Consider the following 22,494-nt stretch of genomic DNA (forward strand, 5'->3'; position numbering starts at 1 on the left):
AAAAAAATAGTAACACAATGCTGCTACCAACCCCCAACCCAAAACCCTGTGCCTACCCAGCACTGTATTTGCCCTTGGGCAACACATTCTAAACCTCTGAAGATGTAGTTTTTTTCTTTCCAGGTAAAGAATATATATTTCTCCCTTTATTTTATTTATGCTTGTTTTTGTCAGAAAATATGAGCATAGTTTTCAAAGATTTTAATTCAAATTTTCAAACCTTTGGAAATTTTTTACTCACCAGTGTTTGCGGGACATGTTTTCCAGTATTTTACCACGTTACTCATCTTTTCCATTGTCAGTGGTTCAGTTAAAGCAATATCAGTTCCATGCCCTGAAATACAACCTAAGAATCTTTATATTAAATATTGACCTTATAGTTCTATTTAGAGAAAAAACAAATACTATATTTAGCAGGTACATACCTTTAAAATTTTCAGGGATTATAAAAACAAACAGTGAATGTGTATTTTTCTTTTTGCCAAATCTGAGAGAGGAAAGAAAATGTTAAAATAAAGCAAAATCATTATTCAAAAAATTGAGATTCAGGAGTTTAGCTATTAGGAACTAACTACAGTGATTTTCTTCATTTCTTTAGAATTTAAAATAATATCATTAATATGGAAATTTAGTAAAAGTAGCATCTCAAATCAGTGAGGAAAGAGATCAATCACTTTTTCTTAAAAACAAAAAAGCCTAAACCTTATCCAAATTTTTGATCAGATCATCAGTTTACAAGAAATTTGTGGAAAGAAAGAAACATTTTAAAGAACATCACAGGAATGAAATAAGCAGAACCTAGAATGGGGGGAATTCTGTAAGACAAATGACTCCTTTTAAATATATATATAGTTAAAGAAAAAGACAAGAAAAAGAAAAGTTGAATCCTGATTTGTATAAACTCAGTTTAAAAAAAATCATAAGATAAGCAGGGAAATTTGAATGCTAATGGGATATTTGACAATACTAAGAAGTGATTACTAATTTTCAGGTATAATATGGGTTTTGTGGTTATTCTCTGAGTCCTCACCTTAGAGAGGTACCAATTAAAGTATTTATGGACGAAATAAAACAGTATTTTTAGATTTGTCTTCAAATAATCCACTGGTGGGCAGGGGTGGGAAGGTCGGGAGAAACATGATGAGCCAGATGTGGGTAACTGCTGAGGCTACATTATGGGTGTATTATTATACTCTCTCCCCTTTTATTTCTTGAAATTTTTCAAAGAAAACTTTTTTCTTAAAGTGGCATTATAGTTCACTAAACTCAGTACACTAAGTCTGGAATTCGATAACTGGATGGATACTGAGCCTTGGCATTAGCCAAAATGAAATGATTTTCAGGGAGAATGTGACTGTGAAAGAGACTTTAAAGAGAACAGTTTAAAACTACCTAAGAAAAGCAAACTATTCTCAAATACTTTAAAACATCATTTATTAGCATTTATTAGCACGTGGTTATATATGGTTATTATTTATTCATCAAAATGAGAACTGGGAGCACCCCCACTGTGCATTTGGAAGTAAGTACACATATGCATTTGGAAGTAAGTACACATTCTATATTTCAAATTACATTATATATTAATATAATTTATATATCTGAGTCATATATATTGAGAACCTCTTATGTGCCAGCTCTGTGCTAGGCTCTGGGGGATATCATAGTAAACAGACAGACAAGGTTCCTGCTCTCACACAGCTGGCGGTCTTGGGGCGAAAAGACATTAAACAAATCATTACAGATAATTTTATGGCTGAAAATGTGTCCAATGCCAGTAAGGAAAACCAAAGGGGCCAAGAGGAGTCCATGCCTGGGCACCAACCTGCCTCAGAAGCCTTGGGGAGGGCTTCCAGGCAGACAACTCTCGGTGCTGGCTAGACACAGAAAAGGCTGGGGAGAGGGGGAGGGCAGAAAGCAGATGTGCAGCACAGAACATTCTGGGCAAAAGGCACAGCATATGCAGGAGCCCTGGGGTGGTTGAGAACAGGTGAGTTTGAGAAGGTACGAGATGTCCAGGAGAGCTCTGGCACAGGGCATCTGAGGAAGAAAAGCATAAGTGGAGACCAAAGAGTGAGGGAGGGCTGGGCTCTGCTCACAGAAGGCCTGTTAGGCCACAGGAAAGGTTTGGTATTGAAGAAAAATGGGCAACGGAAAGCTATGAAGCTCAGGAGCAACCAACACAATTACATTTGCATTTTGGAAAGACCACTCTGCCTATGATGGGATGCACTGATAGGGGTGACACAGGTGGACTGGAAAGACCCTAGGGCAGTGATCCAGGCAAGAGCTGATGGTAAGGAAAGCGGGCATACCTGCGAACCTTTGGTAAAGTTAAATATTTCAGAGTATTTACTAAATTAATTACTTCAGACTAGCAGGATTATTAAGAAAATGTGACACCACATTGACGTCCATTCAGACTTGATTCTGTGCTATGAATTCTGGGGAGTTTAGGCTGAGAGAGAAGAAAGGAGAGAATATATGGTTTCTATGAGGAAACGAGAAACTCAGAATATTATCATCAAAATAGGCATATGCAGGAGGGAGGATAGAGTTTGCCTGGCCAACCAAATGTGGAGGTAAGAAAGGCACTTCCTACACTGGTGTAGGTGGTGTGGTGACACAGAGGGAATAGGGGGATCAGAATGATGCCTGCCAGGATGTCAGCATTTCATATATATATGAAAATAAATATATACATTTTAGAAAGACAGACAGACAGACAGACAGACAGACAGATAGATAGATAGATTTTTTTTTTTTTGAGACAGGGTCTTGCTTTGTCACTCAAGCGGGAGTGCAGTGGCATGGTCAAGGCTCACTACAGCCTCACCCTCCCAAGCTCAAGCGATCCTGTACCTCAGCCTCCCAGGACTACAGGTGTGTGCCATTACACTCGGCTATTTTTCTGTATTTTTAGTAGAGATGGGTTCTCACTATGTTGCCCAGGCTGGTCTCAAACGCCTGGCCTCAGGCAATCTTCCCGCTTCAGCCTCCCAAAGTGCTGAGATTACAGGCAAGAGCCACTGTGCCTAGCCTCGTATACATATTTTTAAGTGCTGAGAACGTGTGGATTATAACAGAGGTATGGACAACAGAATGAGGAAAGAGAGGTGAAAGGGAATAATGGACTGAGCAGATGGGACTGAAAGAAAATTGTCGGGTAGTTTAAATGTTGAAATAAAAAATACTGCATAGTGGATTCAAAAAAGTAAATTATCTTAAGTTAAATACAGTTAAATGATTTTTTAAAAACAGATTGTTTGCTTTTGGAAATCTTCCTATGTCCATTTTTGAAAACCCGACTTTTCAGAAATTTGAAAATTAATTTTACTGACACAAAAATATGTAAGATATGGATATATGGATTTATATGCCCTGATGACTTTCAAATTTCAAGCTTTACATCAGACAAAGGTGGGATTCTTGCACTTTTGTTATTAGCACAGAATCAATTACCAAACACACACTCCCCTTGTTGTATAGGGAACTCCTGCAATCGATAAAAGTTCCCAGAATCCAATACTCTGGTCTTAAGCTCAGCTGTTCATTCACATTCCCTACAAATCAATAAGCTAAAAGAGTTTCTAGTTTCTAGGATCAACCAGAAAATGTTCTCTTTTTTGTGAATGACTATTCCTTGAAACAAAACTAAGCAATGCAAAAACAAACCAAAATAAAAATCACTTTTATCCGTACCAACTGATACTACTTCCTCTTCTATATACCAAAATCAAATTGTAGGCTCTGAGACCTTCTCAATTAATGTCTCTTGTGTTTTGCAATTTATTTGGGGACAATTCATTTTCCCTCATGTTTCATGATTACGCTGTTTAAATGTCATGATGTTTCCTGAGGCTACACCTCACTTTTGAGATTGGATACTGATATTCTTGGTTCCATTCCTATGCCTGCCTGCAGTGCCCTCTAGAACTGGAGCCAGCATCAGCTCAACCTGTAGCATACCCACCCGCTCTCTTGCCCCCATCCCCGGATCTGTCTCTGGTAGCTGAAAAAACAAAGATCATATACAAGTGTTTTGAGCTGAGTTGTACAATCTGCTGATCAAAGGGTCTCAGGAAAGCCCCGGCCTCTGAAATCTACCATCTAAGAGGGCCAAAGCGGTGTTATAAGTCCCTATGAAGCCTGCGGAAATTTCTACCTTTACTTCTCTTAGAGCCATAAGGATTTCCAGGGACAAAAGCCAGTATCATCTTTGGGTTGCGGTTTTCTTGAGTACAGTTACCCATTATTCTGTCCGTGGGCTAAATGCAGCCAAACCAACTTGGTATGACCTACATGGGACTTGTAACAAATAATGTTCTTTGTTAATTACTTAATTAAGCTCTGATAGTTTATTCTGGCTAATAGTGAAGAGTGGTGTGCCCTGTTCCCACTCGACTCTCCCACAGAGTTCCTGCTGCAACATTTACCATGTGACGTGGTGCTAGAAGTGATAAAGACCTGCAGTTGTCCTCAGTTCCTACTCACTTCCTCCACCAATTAGTAGGAAAAAGGTTTTAGTAAAGCTACTTAGATGTTTTGCTGTTACTGTGTTTATTGTGGAATATTCAGAGGAGTAGGTCATGTAAACTACCTAGTAAGATTTAATGAGTTACATTGTCAAGTCAAGGATGTCTTGGAGACATAAAAGGAAAACTTGTTAGATCTCGGTGGCTCACAAGATTGGGTTTTCTTAGTGATCAGTTAGCTGGTCAGACAATTAAAGCTACACGGGGAAGAAATGAAACCAGATTCAAACTTGATTTGTTGATGGAGCAGATGGAGCCACATCCTGCATTCCTTTTCTGTTGCTAAACTGCTCTGAGCTCGTGAGAATCACAGAATTTTAACTGCAGAACCATTTCATGGAGAAGAAAACCACAACTCCCCATATACTGATGAGTTTAAAACATATTTAAACTGCTGTACCTGTCTTTGGAAGATAAGTATCAGATGTGTCTAAATTACCAAGTATCTGCCCTTTGAGTATGGCTCAATTTTGAGAACTTATCTAAGCCAAGAGTGAAATATCCCTGGAATTCTGGAGCTAAGCATACGAATCTGAAGATTATCTTAAAATATGTTACCACTAGGTAGTGCCTGAGTTCATCTGCTTAATAAAAATACACTCTTTCAATACATTCTTGAGATGAAAACAAATTGGGCAGTACTATCAGGAACGTTAACCTATAAGTGAGATGTGCCATAATTCTTGAGAAAGTCTGTAAAGTACTGATATTTTATGAATGATTAAAGTCAGTGAATGATTAGCACCAAGCTTAAAACATAGTTTTGTAAGATTAAATTTAAGAATATTTTAAGGAAGCTGCTTTCATTTTATTCTAAAATAAATCTAATATTAAAGCTAACAGGCTAAACTTCATTCTTATTTTCAATAAAAATCTATATGTCTTACAGATATATAGATTTGTGATCATGTGCTCTAATATTGAACATATATATGGCCACTTCCATTCTATCATCAATTCCTCATTCATTGACAGGAGACATAAAGCACCCAGAGAAACAAGAGTAAGGTACGTAGTTGCACATTTTCCTAGACCTACATAGCTTTTGATATATTACAAGACAACAGCAAAGATCTAAAGAGAAAAATTTAAAGTATAGCAGAAGAAAAGTAGAGCCAGGCTTTTCATTTTGGTTTAGTCATTAAATATTAGCCCAAACTCAAAAGATGTAGTGCTTTAGGATAGATGAAGGTTTAAACTCCTTACAAATGGGGCAGTACACGAACAGGACTCATTACCATAAGAAAAACTATAGGCTGAAAACTAGAAACATCCTCTACAGGGGTTTAAACAATTCATAAACTCATAACAATTCTGAGGGCAGGAAAGGGAACTTCAGAGACATTCATAGCCTCTGAGGACAGCACCATGAAAGCAAAGCTTACACACACTTACACACACACACACAACCAAACAACTCTGTCCCTTTGCAGAGAGGAGCAAAAAAGCGAGGAGGCATTGCCTGCCTAGGACGGCGCTTCTCCCACCCATCCACACACGCATTCACTGGAGCTACAGCAAGGCAGATAACAGCTGCTGGTAGTCAAGACCTTCACTGGGTGTTGGGAACAGTGCAACAGGAGACAAACAAGGAATACAAGTCCAGGTGTATTCCACAAATTATTTGTTTTCTTTCAAATAAATGATTTCTTTCAAGGCAAAATAACAGAACTATCATTTGCACAGCTATACACTTAGTACCTTCATCTATTTTCTTTTCTCTGCTAAGAAATCTTAAGCTATGTTACTCAGGGCAATAAAAGCTGCTGAGGTGAGTATCAGACAAGAAATTTTCTCCTCTAACCTTCTAGGTTTTAATATCTGCAGCTAAACATAAAGCTGGTTCTTCAACAGAACTTCATTATTATCTTGTTCAAAAGGCGGCTCTGATAGTGAGCAAATGCAAAGCTTTACTCCATTCAGAGGCATAGCTAGGGTCCTAATCTTGGAATGAAGAGAGAGACCAGCCATATTGAATTGTCTGGGGCTCTTTCAAAACCATATCTGTGTTTGATGTACAGCCAGTCTGGCACATACTGAACCTCACAGGTGAAAAAGAGGTGGTTTCAATACAAAAGTCAATTAATTACAGACTTCTAGAAAGAAAATGAAGGGAAGAGTAGAGTTCTAATCTAGTTTTGTAAAACTTGTCTGAGTTTTGTAAAAATGAGCCATGTGGTCTTAGGCAAGTCACTTCAGCCTCAGTTTTCTCATCTGTCAAGTAAGGACAATAAAATCCTGCTCCACCTGCCTCATGTAGCTGCTGTAAAAAATTTTAAAATATGATATAAATGAGGTATTATGATGAGTCCCCAGCCAAGGGAACTCTCTTTTTTTAAGGTTTGTAATAAAATAAGCATATTCTCAGAAGTAGGATAGTTTACAACAGGTTTTAGAAGTGGAATTCACTTTGAGGTAGATAGTTTGCCTGGTGTGTCTAGAGTTCATATACCTTGTAGAAAGCCAAAAGAAATGCAGACCAGTTGCTCTAAGAAACCCCAAGAGTAGTATCCGTCTGTCTGTCTCTCTGTTTAATAAGTAACTTGATGGCTTGGGCTTCTCATTTCAACCTTTCTTTTCCCTTAACATAATTTGCTTGCCCGTTTATTCAGGGATCAAAATATTGTCTCTGAATTTTTTAGCCAAAAAAGAGGCCTGTCTTGTAATGCTGACAAGCTCTCATATGTTCCAATACAATTGACAATTCCACTTTATCTATTAAGTATTTCATGGAAGGAGAACAAATTTGTTCTGATCTAACTCTATCTAAATACATCCTAAGTGGCAGGGAAGAATCTAACTCTCCCACCACTGGACTCCAATTTTCTAGAGCTGGAGTGGGTTAAAAAGAAGCAGAACTTGGCTAGGCGTGGTGGCTCACCCCTGTAATCCCAGCACTTTGGGAGGCCTAGGTGGGCAGATCACGAGGTCAGGAGTTTGAGAACAGCCTGACCAATATGGTAAAACCCCATCTCTACTAACAATACAAAAATTAGCCAGGCGTGGTGGCACGTGCCTGTCATCCCAGTTACTCAGGAGGCTGAGGCAGGAGAATCACTTGAACCCAGGAGGTGCAGGTTGCAGTGAGCCGAGATGGCGCCACTGCACTCCAGCCTGGGCAACAGAGTGAGACTCCTCTCAAAGAAAAAAAAAAAAAAAAAGAAAAGAAAAGAAAAGAAGCAGAAATTACGTGGAACTGCAAGACAAAACAAGAACACTGGAGGTGGTGGTTTCTGGACCCAGTGAATCCAGAAGGCCCCATGGCTCCAGGAGACACCTCAGTGCCCAGCTAACAGAACAGAGAGCTAAGAGTGCTCACTTCCTTTAGTGTCTGCGACTACAGTTAATGAACTCTGGAAAGATGCACCATTTTAATGATAGTTATTAAAAAGGAGCGTGTGTGGGAATAACGTAAGCATTGCATACTAAATAAATTTCTATGACAAATTGATTCTTACATTCTAATCTGTACCTATTTTCAAGCTAAAATAATTCCTTATAATAAAATACCACAAACTGGAAATAAAAACAACATGTACATAGACTCTCCCCATGAAAATATCACTCATTTTTTTTTTTTAGAAATAGCATCTCACTCTGTTGTCCAGGTTAGAGTGTAGTGACATGATCCTAATTCATTGCACCCTTAAACTCCTGAACAATCCTCCCACCTCAGTCCTCCGAGTAACTGGAACTATAGGTGCATACCACCATGCCCGGCTAATTTTTTAAAATTTTTTTGTAGAGACAGAGGTCTCACTATGTTGCCCAGGCAGGTCTTGAACTCCCGGGTTAAAGCAATCATCCTACATCGGCCTCTCAAACTGCCAGGATTACAGGCATGAGCCACTTCCTAGCCCCTCAATTTGAAAAGTAAAATAGAAATATATCATCTTTTTAGGAGTTTTAAAAAAATGGATTTTTAAAAAAATGATTCTAAAGATACAGCATCAAGGCTTTTGAAGTTTACCTAATTAACTTGATGTCTTCCAGCTCCTCAGCACTTAGTGAAGAAGGCATCTTCAAGAAAACCATGTTGAATGTGCAATCATCCAAAAGTGCTGCTGCCTCCTTCGTGTCACTGATGGTGATGGTGACTTCTGCTATGTTTGCAAATAGTTTCTGTACAGTATCAGCCAGGTAGCCCACAGTGACATCTCCAACTAATAAGATGTCTATTTTTGCCTGAAAGAGAAGGAAGCAGAGGCGTCACATAATTATTACCTAGGCATAGGGAAAATGTCATGTATGAGAGGATAAGATAAATAAAGCTCACAAATAACACAACAATTGACTCCATATCTAGTCTGACTGGCTAGATGGTCAACTATAAGCAGCTCAAGGACAGGAACTATTAATTTCACATCTTCAGTACCTAGACTAGTGATTAGATCTGAAGGTCATCCTGTTTTTAAACATTTTGCCTACCAATGGTATTCTACTTCAGTTTTTCTGCAAATTTCTCTCTCATCCTATTAAATGATAGAGTTCTTATGACTCAGTTTCCCAAAAGTCTTTCCTGCTGGAAAATCTGTTTATTGCTGAAAGGATCAAAGTCGTGACTCTCCCACGTGATTTATTTTGGTGAAACACACATTCCAGGGAACAGAGAAAGATTTAAATTCCTAAATCATTAGAAACACTGAAGTAAAGTCCTTTCAATGGAATATATGTGCTATTCAAACCTCAATATTAGGAACCAAAAAGGCTATTTGCATTTGGAGATATTTTCAAGTATATTCAATTAGGAAAAAGAGCATTCCCAACTTCACGTTTTATTTCTGTATGTTTTATTCTCTACAGCTAATGAACTCAACTCACTGAAAATGCCAAAGAATGGGGATGCTTAAATTAATGGAAATAGAAGACAATTGGAAATGCCAGGCCACAGACATCTGTATGAGAAAACAGATTTGGGAGGTGATTAGAGTTGAAGCTAAAAGAGTGAGTGAAGGGGCTGGAAATACTTGTACAAAGAGAAAGGCAGCTTGGCAAAGAAGCAACTCCACAGGGCAGGATGCTGGTGTAAGTGGCCCCGTGGGGCTTCCTTCTCTTTTCAGCCTGGTTTCCTGAGGGTTGCAAGAAAAAACAGGTGAGGTGCAAGAAACCAGGTAAGAGTAAAGCAAGCAAAGCTTTGGCACTTCTACTTGCTCAGCTAATTTTCTTCCTTCTTCTTATAAAAAAGTCAATCTTCCTTTACCATCTCTCATATCCTAATTCAATCTTTTCTCTGGAAGGAACTGCTGTCAAGAGTTTGGTGTCTATCCTTCCAGACAATTTTTGTGTCAAACATATAAGTACAATACACACATACATAGCTTTTCATAAATGGGCTGTTAGTATTTTTGGAAGTGAGTTGCTTTTTTCATTTAACAATATAGTTCAACAATTCCTCAAAAATTCTGATTCACTGGGAACATTCTCATTTTCCAGGCGGTTATAGATTTATTCTCATAAAAATATGTTTTCTATTATTTGTTGGGATCAGGGGTGAATGTGCTCATCTGTCATCTTGATCCAGTCTTCCTTATTTTCCATGATGATAATTGATTGAGACATTCTCCCAGTGTTGGGTTTTGATGTTATTATGGTGCCATGATGAATACATTTATAAATACGTCTTTGTGCAAATAAGCATATATCCTAGAATTGAAACTAGAAAATCAGAAAGTAAACTTTCACTTGTTTTGCATACTCCAAAGGATACAAAAATTTATATCCCCATAAGCAGTATATATGAGTACTTATTTCCCCAAACCCTTCATAAAACTGATTATTCTTAACCTTTAAAAAATGTTTGTATTGTGAGTAAAAAATCTTATCCTTTTTATTGGCATTTTTTGAATGAATGGAGTGTCTTTTCATTTTAGTGGCAATTTGCATTTTATTATCACATATTTATTATGCATGCCCATTTACTCCCTTTGCTCACCTTCCTATTTGTGGTTTGTATTTTTCTTACTGCTTTGTGGGAGTTTATACAGTCTGGATATTAGTCAACTACTTTTTTTTCCAGTCTGTCACTCTGCCTTTAATTGTTTTTTTTGTTTTTTGTTTTTTTTTTTTGTTTGTTTGTTTTTGTTTTTTTGAGAAAGAGTCTCACTCTGTCATCCAGGCTGGAGTGCAGTGGTGCTATCTTGGTTCACTGTAACCTCTGCCTCCTGGGTTCAAGAGATTCTCCTGCTTCAGCCTCCTAAGTAGCTGGGATTACAGGCGCTCGCCACCACGCCTGGCTAATTTTTGTATTTTTAGTAGAGATGAGGTTTCACCATGTTGGCCAGGCTAGTCTCGAACTCCTGACCTTGGGTGATCCGCCCACTTTGGCCTCCCAAAGTGCTGGGATTACAGGTGTGAGCCACCGTGCCCAGCCCTTTAATTCTAATTCTAAGGTCTCTTGTCACTAATACATATTTAATATTTAGTAACAAATCTACCGTTTCCTTTATGGCTTTGGTGAATTTTATCTTGCTTTCGAAGCCATCTCCATTTATGTTAAAATATGCTTTGGTATTCTAATACTTTTAAGGGTTTATTTTTGCATTTAGCTTTTTATCCCAGCTGGAGTTTATTTGGGGATTAATATGAGGTAGGTATCTGCTTTCAGTTATCTTTTTTAAATGCAGAACTAATTGACCCAACAGGATTACTGAACAGACTAACCTTCTCTCAGTGTTTTCATGAGCGAAGTTTTCACAATGCCAGGTAGGGGTGTGTGTGGTGGTATGTGTGTGTGGGGGTGTGTGTGTGTGTGAGTGTGTTTCTGGACTTCATTCTGATCCACTGATCTATTTGCGTACTCCTGGTTAATACCACACTGCTTAATTACTAGCTCTTCATAGTCTGTTTTGATATTTGATAGAGCATGTTTCCCTCATTATTTTTCAATTCAGTTATTATATATTTTCCAACAATTTCTCTTCCAACAGAAATTGGCATCAGTTTGTCAAGGAACCTTGTTAAAGTTTTAATTATGGTGGCCTCTATTTTAACGGTTAATTAGAAAATATTGTTGCTGTATTAAATCTCCGTATTTAGGAAGTATGCATCTTAGAGAAGTTGGGTCTTCTATTATGTTCTTCAGTTTTATGGACTTTCATATCGATTTTGTATGTGTCCTAGTATGTATTCCCAGATATGTCCTACGTATTCCCAGATATTTCAACATTTGGAGGTCACTGTGAAGGGGATCTCTTCTTACTCACTACATTTTCTGATTGATTACAGCTGACATATAGAAGTGCTATTGATTTCTGTATAAGGAACTTGCTTCAAGTAATGCACTTTATAGTACTCTCTGTTCAGTTCCAATACATTTTCTTTGATTATTCTCAATTTCCTATGTAGGCAATCCTACTGCCTTTAAAAAATTACACTTTTTTCTCTGTTTCCAGAACGTATGCCTTTTATTTGACTTTAAAGCATTGGCTAGAACATCCAAAACAAGGGTGAATAACAGGAGTGATAGTAGGTGCTCCTGTCCTGTTCCTGACTTTAGTGGGAATATTTCAAATGATTTTACTACTAAATATGATACTTACTGAAGATTTCTGATCAATATCCTTTATCAGTTAAAAAAGTTTCTATTTGGAAGCTAAGAATTTTACATCAGAAAAGGGTGTTGATATTTATTAAATGCTTTTTCAGTATAACATGTTTTTTTTTTTATTCTTTGATCTGTTAGGCAGTGAATTATATTAATAGATTTCCTAATGTCAAGCCATCACGGTATTGCCGGGATAAACCTATTCATAATGTGTAATGAATTCAATTCCTTCACCTTTAGATTTTTGCATCTATGTTCATAAGTGAATCTTGATATAACTTTGTTTTATTGTATTGCCTTATCTTGTTTAGGTATCAGGGTTATGCCAGCCTTGAAGAATAAAATATTGTTCTATGGTCTTGAATAGTTTATAAAACACAAATTATCTGCATCTTAAGTTTAGGTAAAACATGTCTAGAAAATCTGGTTCTGAAGACATTTATAGAGCTAGATCTTACATTTCATTTTATAGTTCCTTAATTGATTAATGGTAAATTGAAGTTTCCCACCTTCTCTTAAATGAATTTTGTTCATATACATTTTACAAATCCATTTCATATGGAGTTTTTATGTTGTTTAATGTTTTAATTTTAAAATATATATATAATACCTATTACTGGCATTGAGTTCATTTTGCTTCTTAACTATAAATGTTTAATTTTTTTCTTTTTCTGGTAATGCTTTATTGAGAATATAGAACTGTGTGGTCCAATACAGTAGCCACATGCGGCTATTTAAACTTATGTTAATTAAAAGTAATTAAAGTTTGAAATTCAGTTCAGTTGCACTAGCCATATTTCACATTCTCAACATCCTCATGTGGTGAGTGTGGATTATCAGATGGTATAATTACACAACATTTTCATCATTGTGGAAAGTTCTATTGGGCAGCAAAGTAGAGGATCTAAATTTTCCTCCTAGTGGCATTTTGTTGTACCCCACAAATTTTTATACGTAGTGAGTTCATGTTCATTCATTGCTAATTAGTTTATAATTTCAGTTGATAGTTCCATTTTAATCTAAGACTTTCATTAAACACCTATATAAAGGTGTTTTTAATTTTCAAGGCAATAGTATGTTTGGTTTTTTTTTTTTTTTGACTATTTGTTAGTTGCTCATTTCTTATTTCAGTGCACTGTCAACAGTGAATGTGTCCTGCATGACATCTACTTTTTAAAATTTGTTGACATTTTCTTTATAGCCTAATACACAGTTTTTGTTAATCATCCATGGGTACTTGAAAACAATGCCTATTTTCTGTTGTGCATAAAGTTCTATATATCTTTTAGAACAAAATTGTTAATTCTTTCTTTGCTTATATTAGGTCTACTTGATCTTTCAGTTTATGAAAGAACAGTATCAAAATCTCCTTAATTATGGTTTTGTCAATCCATCAATTTCTCTAATCATAGGTTATATTTATAATTATGGGTTAAGTACATAAAGGTTCATGATAATGATATTATATATAACTATAATATTTAACAATATATGTGATCTATGTTTATACAGTATGTTATTAGTGTATATATACAGATGATTCTATATAGCAAATACTACTATATAAAATATACCTCCTTGCCCTTTAATGCTTTTCACCTCAAATTTTATTTTTCTGATATACAGCTTAGTTCTTCATACCCCCTTATTTTAAATTTTTCTTTATTATCTTTTCTGTGACTTTTGTAAATAGCTTTTAATTGAATTTACAGTTTTTACAATCTGATCTTTCAATTTTTAATGTATGAATTTAAGTACTTACATTACTGACATTAACTAGTGTACATTAACTTCATTAATGTAATGAATTAGCTAATATCAATTAATTGTGAACATTTACAATTTAATGTGAAATGACCTTATTCCTTTTCGTTTATTATTTCAGGCTTCCTATTTACTGTATTTTTTTTTTTTCCCATAGCTACTCTTAGGCTGATCAAATTTTCATTTTTCCATCTTGTTGCTCCTATAATGCTTTGGGAGTGAAATACCTAATTTTTGTACCTTAAGTGCTTAATTATCTTTTTATTTGGAATTAATTTGACTTACAGGAGAGTTGCAGAGAGGGTATGGTGAGTTCTCATAAACACCTGACTCAGCTTCCCCAAATATTAACATCTTACAATCATAGTATGTTTATCAAAACTAAGAAATTGTGAGGGGCTTTTTAACCATGAGAAAGAAAACCCTAAGAAATTAATATTAGCATAGTAGTATTAGCTAAACTACAGACTTTATTTGAATTTCACCAATTTTTCCACTGATAGCCTTTTTCTGTCCCAGGATCCCATCTGGATAATAGGTTGTACTTAGTCCTCGTGTCTCCTAGTTTCTTCTAATATGCAATGGTTTCTCAGTTTTTACTGGCTTTTGAGGAGTGCTGGTCAGGTATTTTGTAGAATGTCCCACTACTTGGATTTGTCTGACATTTTCTCATAATTAGACTGGGACTATAGATTTTGGGTAGAATGCCGTGGACATGAGCGCCCCCTTCTTATGGTGTCATATATCAATGAGAGATTTCCAGGGAGGTTCACCTTGGTCGCTTGGTTAAGATGGTGTCTGCAAGGTTTCTCCACTGTTAAGTCACTTGTTTATCCTTTCCACATTCTTGTTTTCAGAAGGCAGTCACTAAGTCTGGCCACACTCAATGGAAAGGGACTAAAGTACCACCTCCTGGAGGGAGGAACATCAAACAATTGTGGAAGTACATTAAAACCATCACAGTAATTAATAAATATGTTAGTGGAGATGGTTTGAGGCTTTGCAAATATCCTATTTCTCCTGAAAGTTATACCCTCTGTTCCTGCCCTTCATTTGCGGATCTTGCCTGTAGCAATTATTACTATGACATTCCATTGGTGATTTTCTATTTCCTTCCATCTACATTTATGATTTGGAAATCTTATGTAAGGAGGATATGTTCCTTCTCCCTCATTTACTTATTTGGTCAATTGTTTATTTAAATCAGTAAGGACATATTTATTTTATTCTTAGGGTTACAATCCAATACTATCATTTATTTTGTTACTCAAATTACTCCACTTTGGCCACCAAAATTTCAGAAATACTTAATTATTAGTAAGTATACATAGCCATTTTCAATTAAGATGTACAGTTAATCTAAATCTACAGCCTCTCTCCAAACAAGGCAGCATCCTTAACATGTCTCCCTCCACCCCATATACTTCTCAAGCTATGACTATCTGGAATTTTAGTTCCAATCATTATTAAATATTTACATTTTTATTAACATTTACACTTAATTTTTTGTTTCTCTGATTCTTACAGTTTCTTGTATCTCATATTTGCTTCTTCTTTCTTGGATTTATTTTATTGAACTGCAGTACAGGCTCAGAAAATTATTTAAAGACTGTCTGATAGCATCAGAGTCCTACCAAGTCTGAAAACATCTTCATTGTGCTCTCACAATTCAGTGCAAGTTTTACCCAGCAAATACTTATAAGGTCAAAATCATTTTGTCTCTGAATTTTCCTTCTGGAATCCAAGTTGCTAATGAAAAGAATAAGCTGCTTTGTTCCTTTGGATGCTTTTCTCCTTTTTCCTCTGCATTCTGATAGTTTCTAGGCTGTGTTTAAGTATATACCTTATTCATCCTACTTGGCACCCAGTAGCTCTGAAAATTTCCTTATTTCTTTATTTCCTTCTTTCTGTTGTCTTTGTCTCTCCTTGTAAATCTTCTATGAGATGCTGGATGTCTTAAATTGATCCTACATGCCTTGACTTCTCTCTCAGAGATTTCCTCATTTTCCAGATCACCAGCTTAGTCTTCAGTCCTTCTAAGTATTTTTTTATATAATTTCAATCCATTTAATGTGAATTACTAATTTCTAAGATTTTTTGGTAATTTTTCATAACCTGCTATTTTTAGGATGTGATATTCTCTCTACAGATACAAATTCAAATTTTATAAGTTTTTTTTTTTCTATTCCTTTATGTCCTAGTTTATTCAAGCTGCTATAACAAAAGACTATAAACTGGGTGGCTTATAAACAACAGAAATTTATTTCTCAGCTCAGAGGTTGGGAAGTCCAAGATCACAGCACAGGCAGATTAAATGTCTGGTGATGGCACAATTTCTCATTCATAGATGGCAATTTATTTGTGTTCTCACATGGTGGAGAAGCAAGGGATCTTTCTTGGGCCTCTTTTATAAGGCACTAATCCCATTCACGAGGGCTCCTCTCTTATGACCTAATCACCTCCCAAAGACCCCACCTGTTAACGCCATCGCCTTAGCAGTTAAGATTTCAACATATGAATTCGGTAGAGGGCACAAACATTCAGACTATAGCACCTTAAAAATCTGTCTCTTTAGTTGTTCAATCTGTGCATTTGTCTAGTTCTGTTAATGTCTGTCAATCCTTTGTTTCCAAACATAAATATGAATCAAGAACTAAGTGGATGTGAACAGGCAGTTTCTCCTGCAGCTGGGGTGGTGTTTCTCAGTGGAGGCCTCCTTTAATGGGACAATTGACTATGGGTTTGGTGAGCGTGAACAGGATGAGTGAAAGCAAAGGCTGGAGAGCAGAGAGGCTGGTACCAGCTAATTGTCAAAATCAAGGTGGGTTCTACTCTGAAGACCAAGTATGTTAGTTTATTTTCCTCCTGGGAAGAACTGCCTTTCCTTTCCTCTTTCAGTTACAGAGGTCTGGAAATTACTCATACCAGGAGTCCTCATCTCATGTATAGTTCATTTTCTTTAGAGAATAGTTCCTGAGTTTTATCCTTAAGTTAAAGGCACCATTGCTCCTGCTTTAGTAGGAGTCAGCTGGGAGAGACAGGGTAAATCCAGGGGGCCAACCTGGCCCGGGAGTTCTGTACCCAGCTAATTCAAACCAGGTGAGCACCCTTTGGGCTACTTTCATCTTCGTTTCTGTCAACATTGAGCCTGGACTACCACTAAAATTGTTTTATCACTGCATTTCTTCTCTTTGTGTCTTTTAAGCTGTGGATTTTCTACTTTTGTTTTAGGTGCAATTGGACCCCATCTGCTTTCTAAATGTCACATTTTACTGTGGATTTTTAACATTCAGAGAGAAGTTGCTCTGTTCAAACCAAGATCCCATTAAGAACAATGCATTGCATTTGGTTATTATATCTCCTTGATCTTTTAATTTGGAATACCTGCCTTATTTTTCCATGATATTTACTTGAAGGAATCATCACATTTTGAAAACATCTGCTCTGGAGTTTGGGGTAGATGGGGAGGTTGACCTGTGTGCTCAATCATCATAAGCCAATCTCCTTCACCTGCAGTACCCTACTCTAAACAGGATACCAATTTAAACTCCTTAGCATGGTGTTTCATAGCCTGCTACCAACCTACTTCACCAACCTTATTTCCTTCTACTTCCCTCAATACTCTATATTCCAAGAACACAGCACAACACTTTTAAATGAGCTTTGAAATACGTAATTTCTACAGTAGAGAGCGTTGGGGCCCTACTAGTGTGTTTCCTTTTCATTTTATAAACACTCCTCATTTCCAGCAGCACATTAGGAGCAGCATGGGACTCTAAGCCTTTGTGATGCCTGTGAGCGCAGATTGTTTGCGAATCTCCACTACAGCATGTGATTTCTTCTATGCAAATATATTCTTTGTGAACCCGAAGCCAAACAATGAAACAGTCATTAACAAGTGATCACAACAGGAGCAATTATAGTTTTGTTTTTTAATTAACCTGATTAATTGAAGCAAATATGAATGCCCAAAAATAACCTATCTAGTACAATCAGGGTGTATGACCATATAATTGATCTTCCAAACTGAGGCACTTTTGAGAATGAAAGGAGATGCCATTAATAATTATACTAAAGTAACACATATAAACTAGGGTGTCCTGGGATATAGTTTGTAAAACTTTCTATTAGTAAGGTTTATTTTTTCTTTTAAAATATCCTGCCACTTTATGTATCTGGTTAAATATGCTTGATGTTTATTCTCTCCATAGATATTTATTGAGCCCTTACTATAGGGCAGACACAGGGCTGGGTGCTAGGAGCACAAGGTGAACAAACAAGACAAGACAAGGTCCTTGCCCTCATGGGGCTTACATTCTAATAGCCCTTTTCTCTGCTGATAAGAAAGCACGGCATTCAATCCTTGGAATACAGGAAGAATAGAGTATGACCAGTTCTACTAAGGGTGTTATCCTTTTTCAACGGCTTGATGCAGTGGGAAGGGAGCAAAGCCATTTGAGGCAGACAGACCAGAGTCTTGTCACTTAGTTCAACTATTTACCAGTGGCTTTGAATAAGACACTTAAGTGATCCTCGTCTGAAGGATCAAAATACTCACGTTGCAAGATTGTTATGAGAAGTGTTTGTATAGTGCCCTGCAGGTGGTAGTTATTGCCATGTTTTTGCAAGTAATACCGAACCTGAGCACAAAGAACACAGAAAACGTCAAATCAACCTAGCAGGGGAGGAGCCAGGGGAGAGAGGAAAATGTGTCCATGCTGGGATCTGCACTGTTTGAATCACAGTGCTCAGGAAACAGGGCTTCCTGCAGAGCATAAGCTTTAAAATAACAGAAATCAACTGCCTAGCTTGAGCCTTTCCCTAGCTAGCACATGGCATTCTGACTGCACTATCCTCCCCTTAGAGGCTCAGTTCCAGTGTCTCCAGAATCTCTCGGCCTTTTGGGGAAAAAAAAAGTCAAGAGTTATGAAGGGCAGAACATGCATAGTGGGAAGTCGGGAGAAATCTGAGGGTAGGTAGGAAGATGATCTGGAAAGGGATGAGGAGAAACAAGCACCACTAACCCACCGTTCTGTGCAGGAGTCTGAAGTTTTTGCATAGTGTCTTGCACCACGGCACAGAGCGGGTATGACATAAAGCAGCTCTGGAAAGAACTGATTTGCTCTCTTGCCAAATGCTTCTTTCCCTGCCTTACAAAATCAGTGCCATAGCACACTTGGAATGTTAATGGACAAATCAGAACACTGCTCAAGTCCACTATCCCAGTTCCATAACTCAAATTAACAGAATAGTTTATAATCAACATAAATCTGAATATTTATTTAGTTTAAAATATCTTGTTGACAATGTAATATGAACACAGGCGATAAAAAAGATCTATTGACAAAAAGAAAAAGGAATAAATGTTTCTAGTATATTCTGCTTGGAAAACTGCCTTTTAGTACATCTAAGATTTTCACCTGCAAGCAGTAATTTGAACCAATGCTAGGCTTCGTTTGATGAAATATCTTTTTCTGTTTGAATTGCTTACTACACCTCTGTAAACAAAAGTAACATGTATTCACTGGGAAATACTAAAAAATTCAAAAAAGAAAATAAAGTGTAATTCCACCACTCAGGGTAAGCCCTATTAACACCTTGGTACATACCCTTTAAGTGTGGGTGGTTTTAATAACACGACATCATTGTCACCAAGACACTTCATCCACTGTTTCATTTCTGTGATCACAGTAACATGCAGGGCACTCTAGTCTCTACAATTTTTAAAACACTGGATTTCCATTTGCAATCTGTGGCAGGCTAAACCCTTAATTAGTAACAGCAGGTGCTGAAGTGCTTAAAGCAAATCACTCCTACATTTTAGTGAGTTGTTATTTATGTCACTCTTATCACCAGGAGCAGAGCAGCCCACAATCAGCAGCAGCTGCAGGGCTGAGGCTCTCATGGGGCAATTGCAGGCCTTCAGTTTCCTCAGGAGTCAAGGGATTTAAACAGCTCTATCTGGAGAAACTGAGCAAGCGGCTTTTCTCACAAAGGCACACAAAGGGGTCAGTTGGGGCTTCACACTCTCTTAAGGGGAGGAAACCACAATTATTTATGTTCTACTAGATAATCAGATATTTCATTCAGAATTCGTTTTGTGCAGCTTTGCCTAATCCTGCACCATAAAATACTATTTTTCCTTAGAGTTTAAATAGGTTCCTCCATCTTGAAAAATTAAGAAAACCTGTTAAACGGGTCCACTTCAAAGTGATCCTAATTTCATTTCAGAAAGCTTGCTCTTAAGAAGAGATGAAATTAAGTTTGCAGAGCATTCTAAGAGGTAATAAGACTACACTCAGCACAAAAGATTGCTCTCCTATTTATCAAGATGCGGAAAAGATGAAAGCCCCCCTCCCCAGCTGGCCTGGCTTTCTGGAGTGGGGAGGTTTCGCCTACACTTTCCTCCTAGTGGGGTAATCATCACCTTTCACTTTTATCGAAAACAGTTACAAAAGCGATTTTGTGCTTTGCTAAAGGGGCTGAAAAATAAGGTGCTTTCAAGAGAGGCCAGTGGGCTTTTTGATTTCCATGGAGGTGGCAAATGTGTGCAGAGCAGGTCCCCTTCCCACCACGGCTTTGGTTCCACACAAACTTGCCTGTTTGGGTGGAAGCTCCACGAAGGACACTTTGGGATGCCACGCCAGTGCCCAAACTGAAAATAAGCATGCCCAGCTGTGCAGAGACGGGAATGCAGGAAAACAACGCGCCTAAACAAACTTTCTTATATTAAAAATAAAAATCATCGTTCACATTTTTGTCCAGCCAGCAGCCCCAGAGTGCCTACTAAATTGTGTTTCTAGGTAGCTAACTTTACAAGTGGCCTTCTGCTCGAAAAATAAGTTGGGGAAACATCAAGGGCTAAGATTTTTTTTTTTTTTTCAGTTGGAGAATTCACATTTATTGAGTAATTGATGTGATGCAATCTGCAATTTTTGGATTCCAGATAAGTTTCACTGAACATTTCATCAGTTACTGGGTTTTCTTTACAACACGATTCAGTTCTCTTTCTTCCCTGGCCTCCTCTCCTGAGATAAATCAGCCCCGTCCCCCAACCTCGGGCCCCAAGGGCCTGGTGGCACCCGGGGGCACCCTCGGAAGCCGGGTCCGCGCTTCCCCAGCTCGGGGCGCCGGGGGAGAGTGGACTCGCGCCCTGGAAGGGGCCCTTCCTGCTATCCGCTCCTCGCAGTTCCCCGAGAATGAGAGCTCCCCGGGCCGGGCTTTGAGGGCCGAGGGGACCACCGACCTAGAGCCCGCCCGCGAGGTTATAAACGCAGCTGCCTCCCCTTCCACAGCCTCTTACCTGGCCCGAGATCTGGCAGTGCTCCTGGCAGATAATTGAGGAAGCCATGGCCGCTGTGCACGTGCTGGGTCCTGGGGCAGCCTCCCAGCAGGAGGAGCTCCACAGCCGCTGCGTCCCGGGCCCGCCCCCTGCACTAATGGCTCCTGGCCGCAGCTGAGGGCGAGCACGCCCCGGGCGCCCTTAAAGTGGCCCTGTCGCCGGTTCTGGCGCGTGGGGGAGCAGCAGGCCGCTGTGAGGGGTCAACGCGGAACCCGGGTCGGGGGCCTGCCCGCGGGGGCTACTCAAGCTGTCCTGGGGGTCCTTAGGAGACCGCGTCATTAGCTGACTGCGCACTCCAAGTCCCTTTCCCAGGGCAGCTCTCACGACACTAAGCCCCGCGTAGTCACTCCCACTGCGCCGCCTGGGGAGGCGGGAGGCAAGGCGTCACCTCAAGATGGTCTAAAAATTTTAAGAAGTCTTTTCTTACGGGCAGTCTTTCCAGTTTAAATGTTAGGAATTAGCAAACACTTGGGTTTGTTTTGCTCTTTTCTAAACAAACATAAACAGAGGATAGGGAAGGCGAGTACTTTTACGGTGCTTTCTTTCCAAACCACTAAGAAATTTAAAATGTTAGGCTAGGCGCGGTGGCTCACGCCTGTTAATCCTAGCACCTTGGGAGGCCGAGGCGGGTGGATCACTTGAGCTCAGTAGTTCGAGACCAGCCAAGCCAACATGGTGAAAACCCGTCTCTACTAAAAATACAAAAATTAGCCAGGCGTGGTGATGGGCACCTGTAATCCCAGCTATCTGGGAGGCTGAGGCACAAGAATCGCTTGAACCCGGACGGCGGAGGTTGCAGTGAGCCAAGATCGTCCACTGCACTCCAGCCTGGGCGACAGAGCGAGATTACGTCTCAAAAAAAAAAAAAAAAATTAAAAATATTAGAACCACTTCATTTTTGTGCTGTGATTTAACAAATACTGTCCCTATTTTCTCAACGGAAACAATGAGGCGATAAAATTTTCTCGTGACTGCTGCTATGTAAACCCCTCTACTCAACCTTTACTGAACATTTTACTGAGACCTATTGGGCGTCAGGACCCGCGGAGGATTCTTCCTCGGATGTGTCTTGACTACTATGCCATGATTTTTCCAGTGCTATAAGTGTGGTGGTTATTGTGGATGACTGCAGACTCTGGATCTCACTAGAGCATATAACACAGAGGAGCTCTACGGGCAACCATCTCTGCAGGCCGTCCCTGAGCAAGTCTCCTGGTTCCTGAGCAGCTGGTGCTGTGTCCTGGGGGTCCGATTTAGATCCCGGGGGCATGCAAAAATACAGCTGTGGTATTCTACAATTCTGATGGGAA

General features: G+C 38.6%; 1 protein-coding gene across 2 annotated transcripts in view; it reads right to left on the minus strand.

Moving 5' to 3' along the window:
- Positions 1 to 21,514, minus strand: part of SOHLH2 (spermatogenesis and oogenesis specific basic helix-loop-helix 2) — a 46,700-nt gene extending 25,186 nt beyond the window's left edge. For both annotated transcript variants that reach the window (XM_054446417.2, XM_054446418.2), the window contains exons 1-4: positions 21,146 to 21,514; positions 8,506 to 8,720; positions 426 to 487; positions 242 to 346 (exon numbers count right to left, since the gene is read on the minus strand). In XM_054446417.2, the coding sequence (XP_054302392.1) occupies positions 242 to 346; positions 426 to 487; positions 8,506 to 8,720; positions 21,146 to 21,193 (430 nt within the window). In that variant the 5' untranslated portion in view covers positions 21,194 to 21,514. The remainder of the gene's footprint in view (positions 1 to 241; positions 347 to 425; positions 488 to 8,505; positions 8,721 to 21,145) is intronic.
- Between the last annotated feature and the right edge of the window lie 980 nt (positions 21,515 to 22,494).

Source organism: Pongo pygmaeus, chromosome 14, assembly GCF_028885625.2.
Source record: "Pongo pygmaeus isolate AG05252 chromosome 14, NHGRI_mPonPyg2-v2.0_pri, whole genome shotgun sequence".
Classification (NCBI taxonomy): Eukaryota; Metazoa; Chordata; class Mammalia; order Primates; family Hominidae; genus Pongo; species Pongo pygmaeus.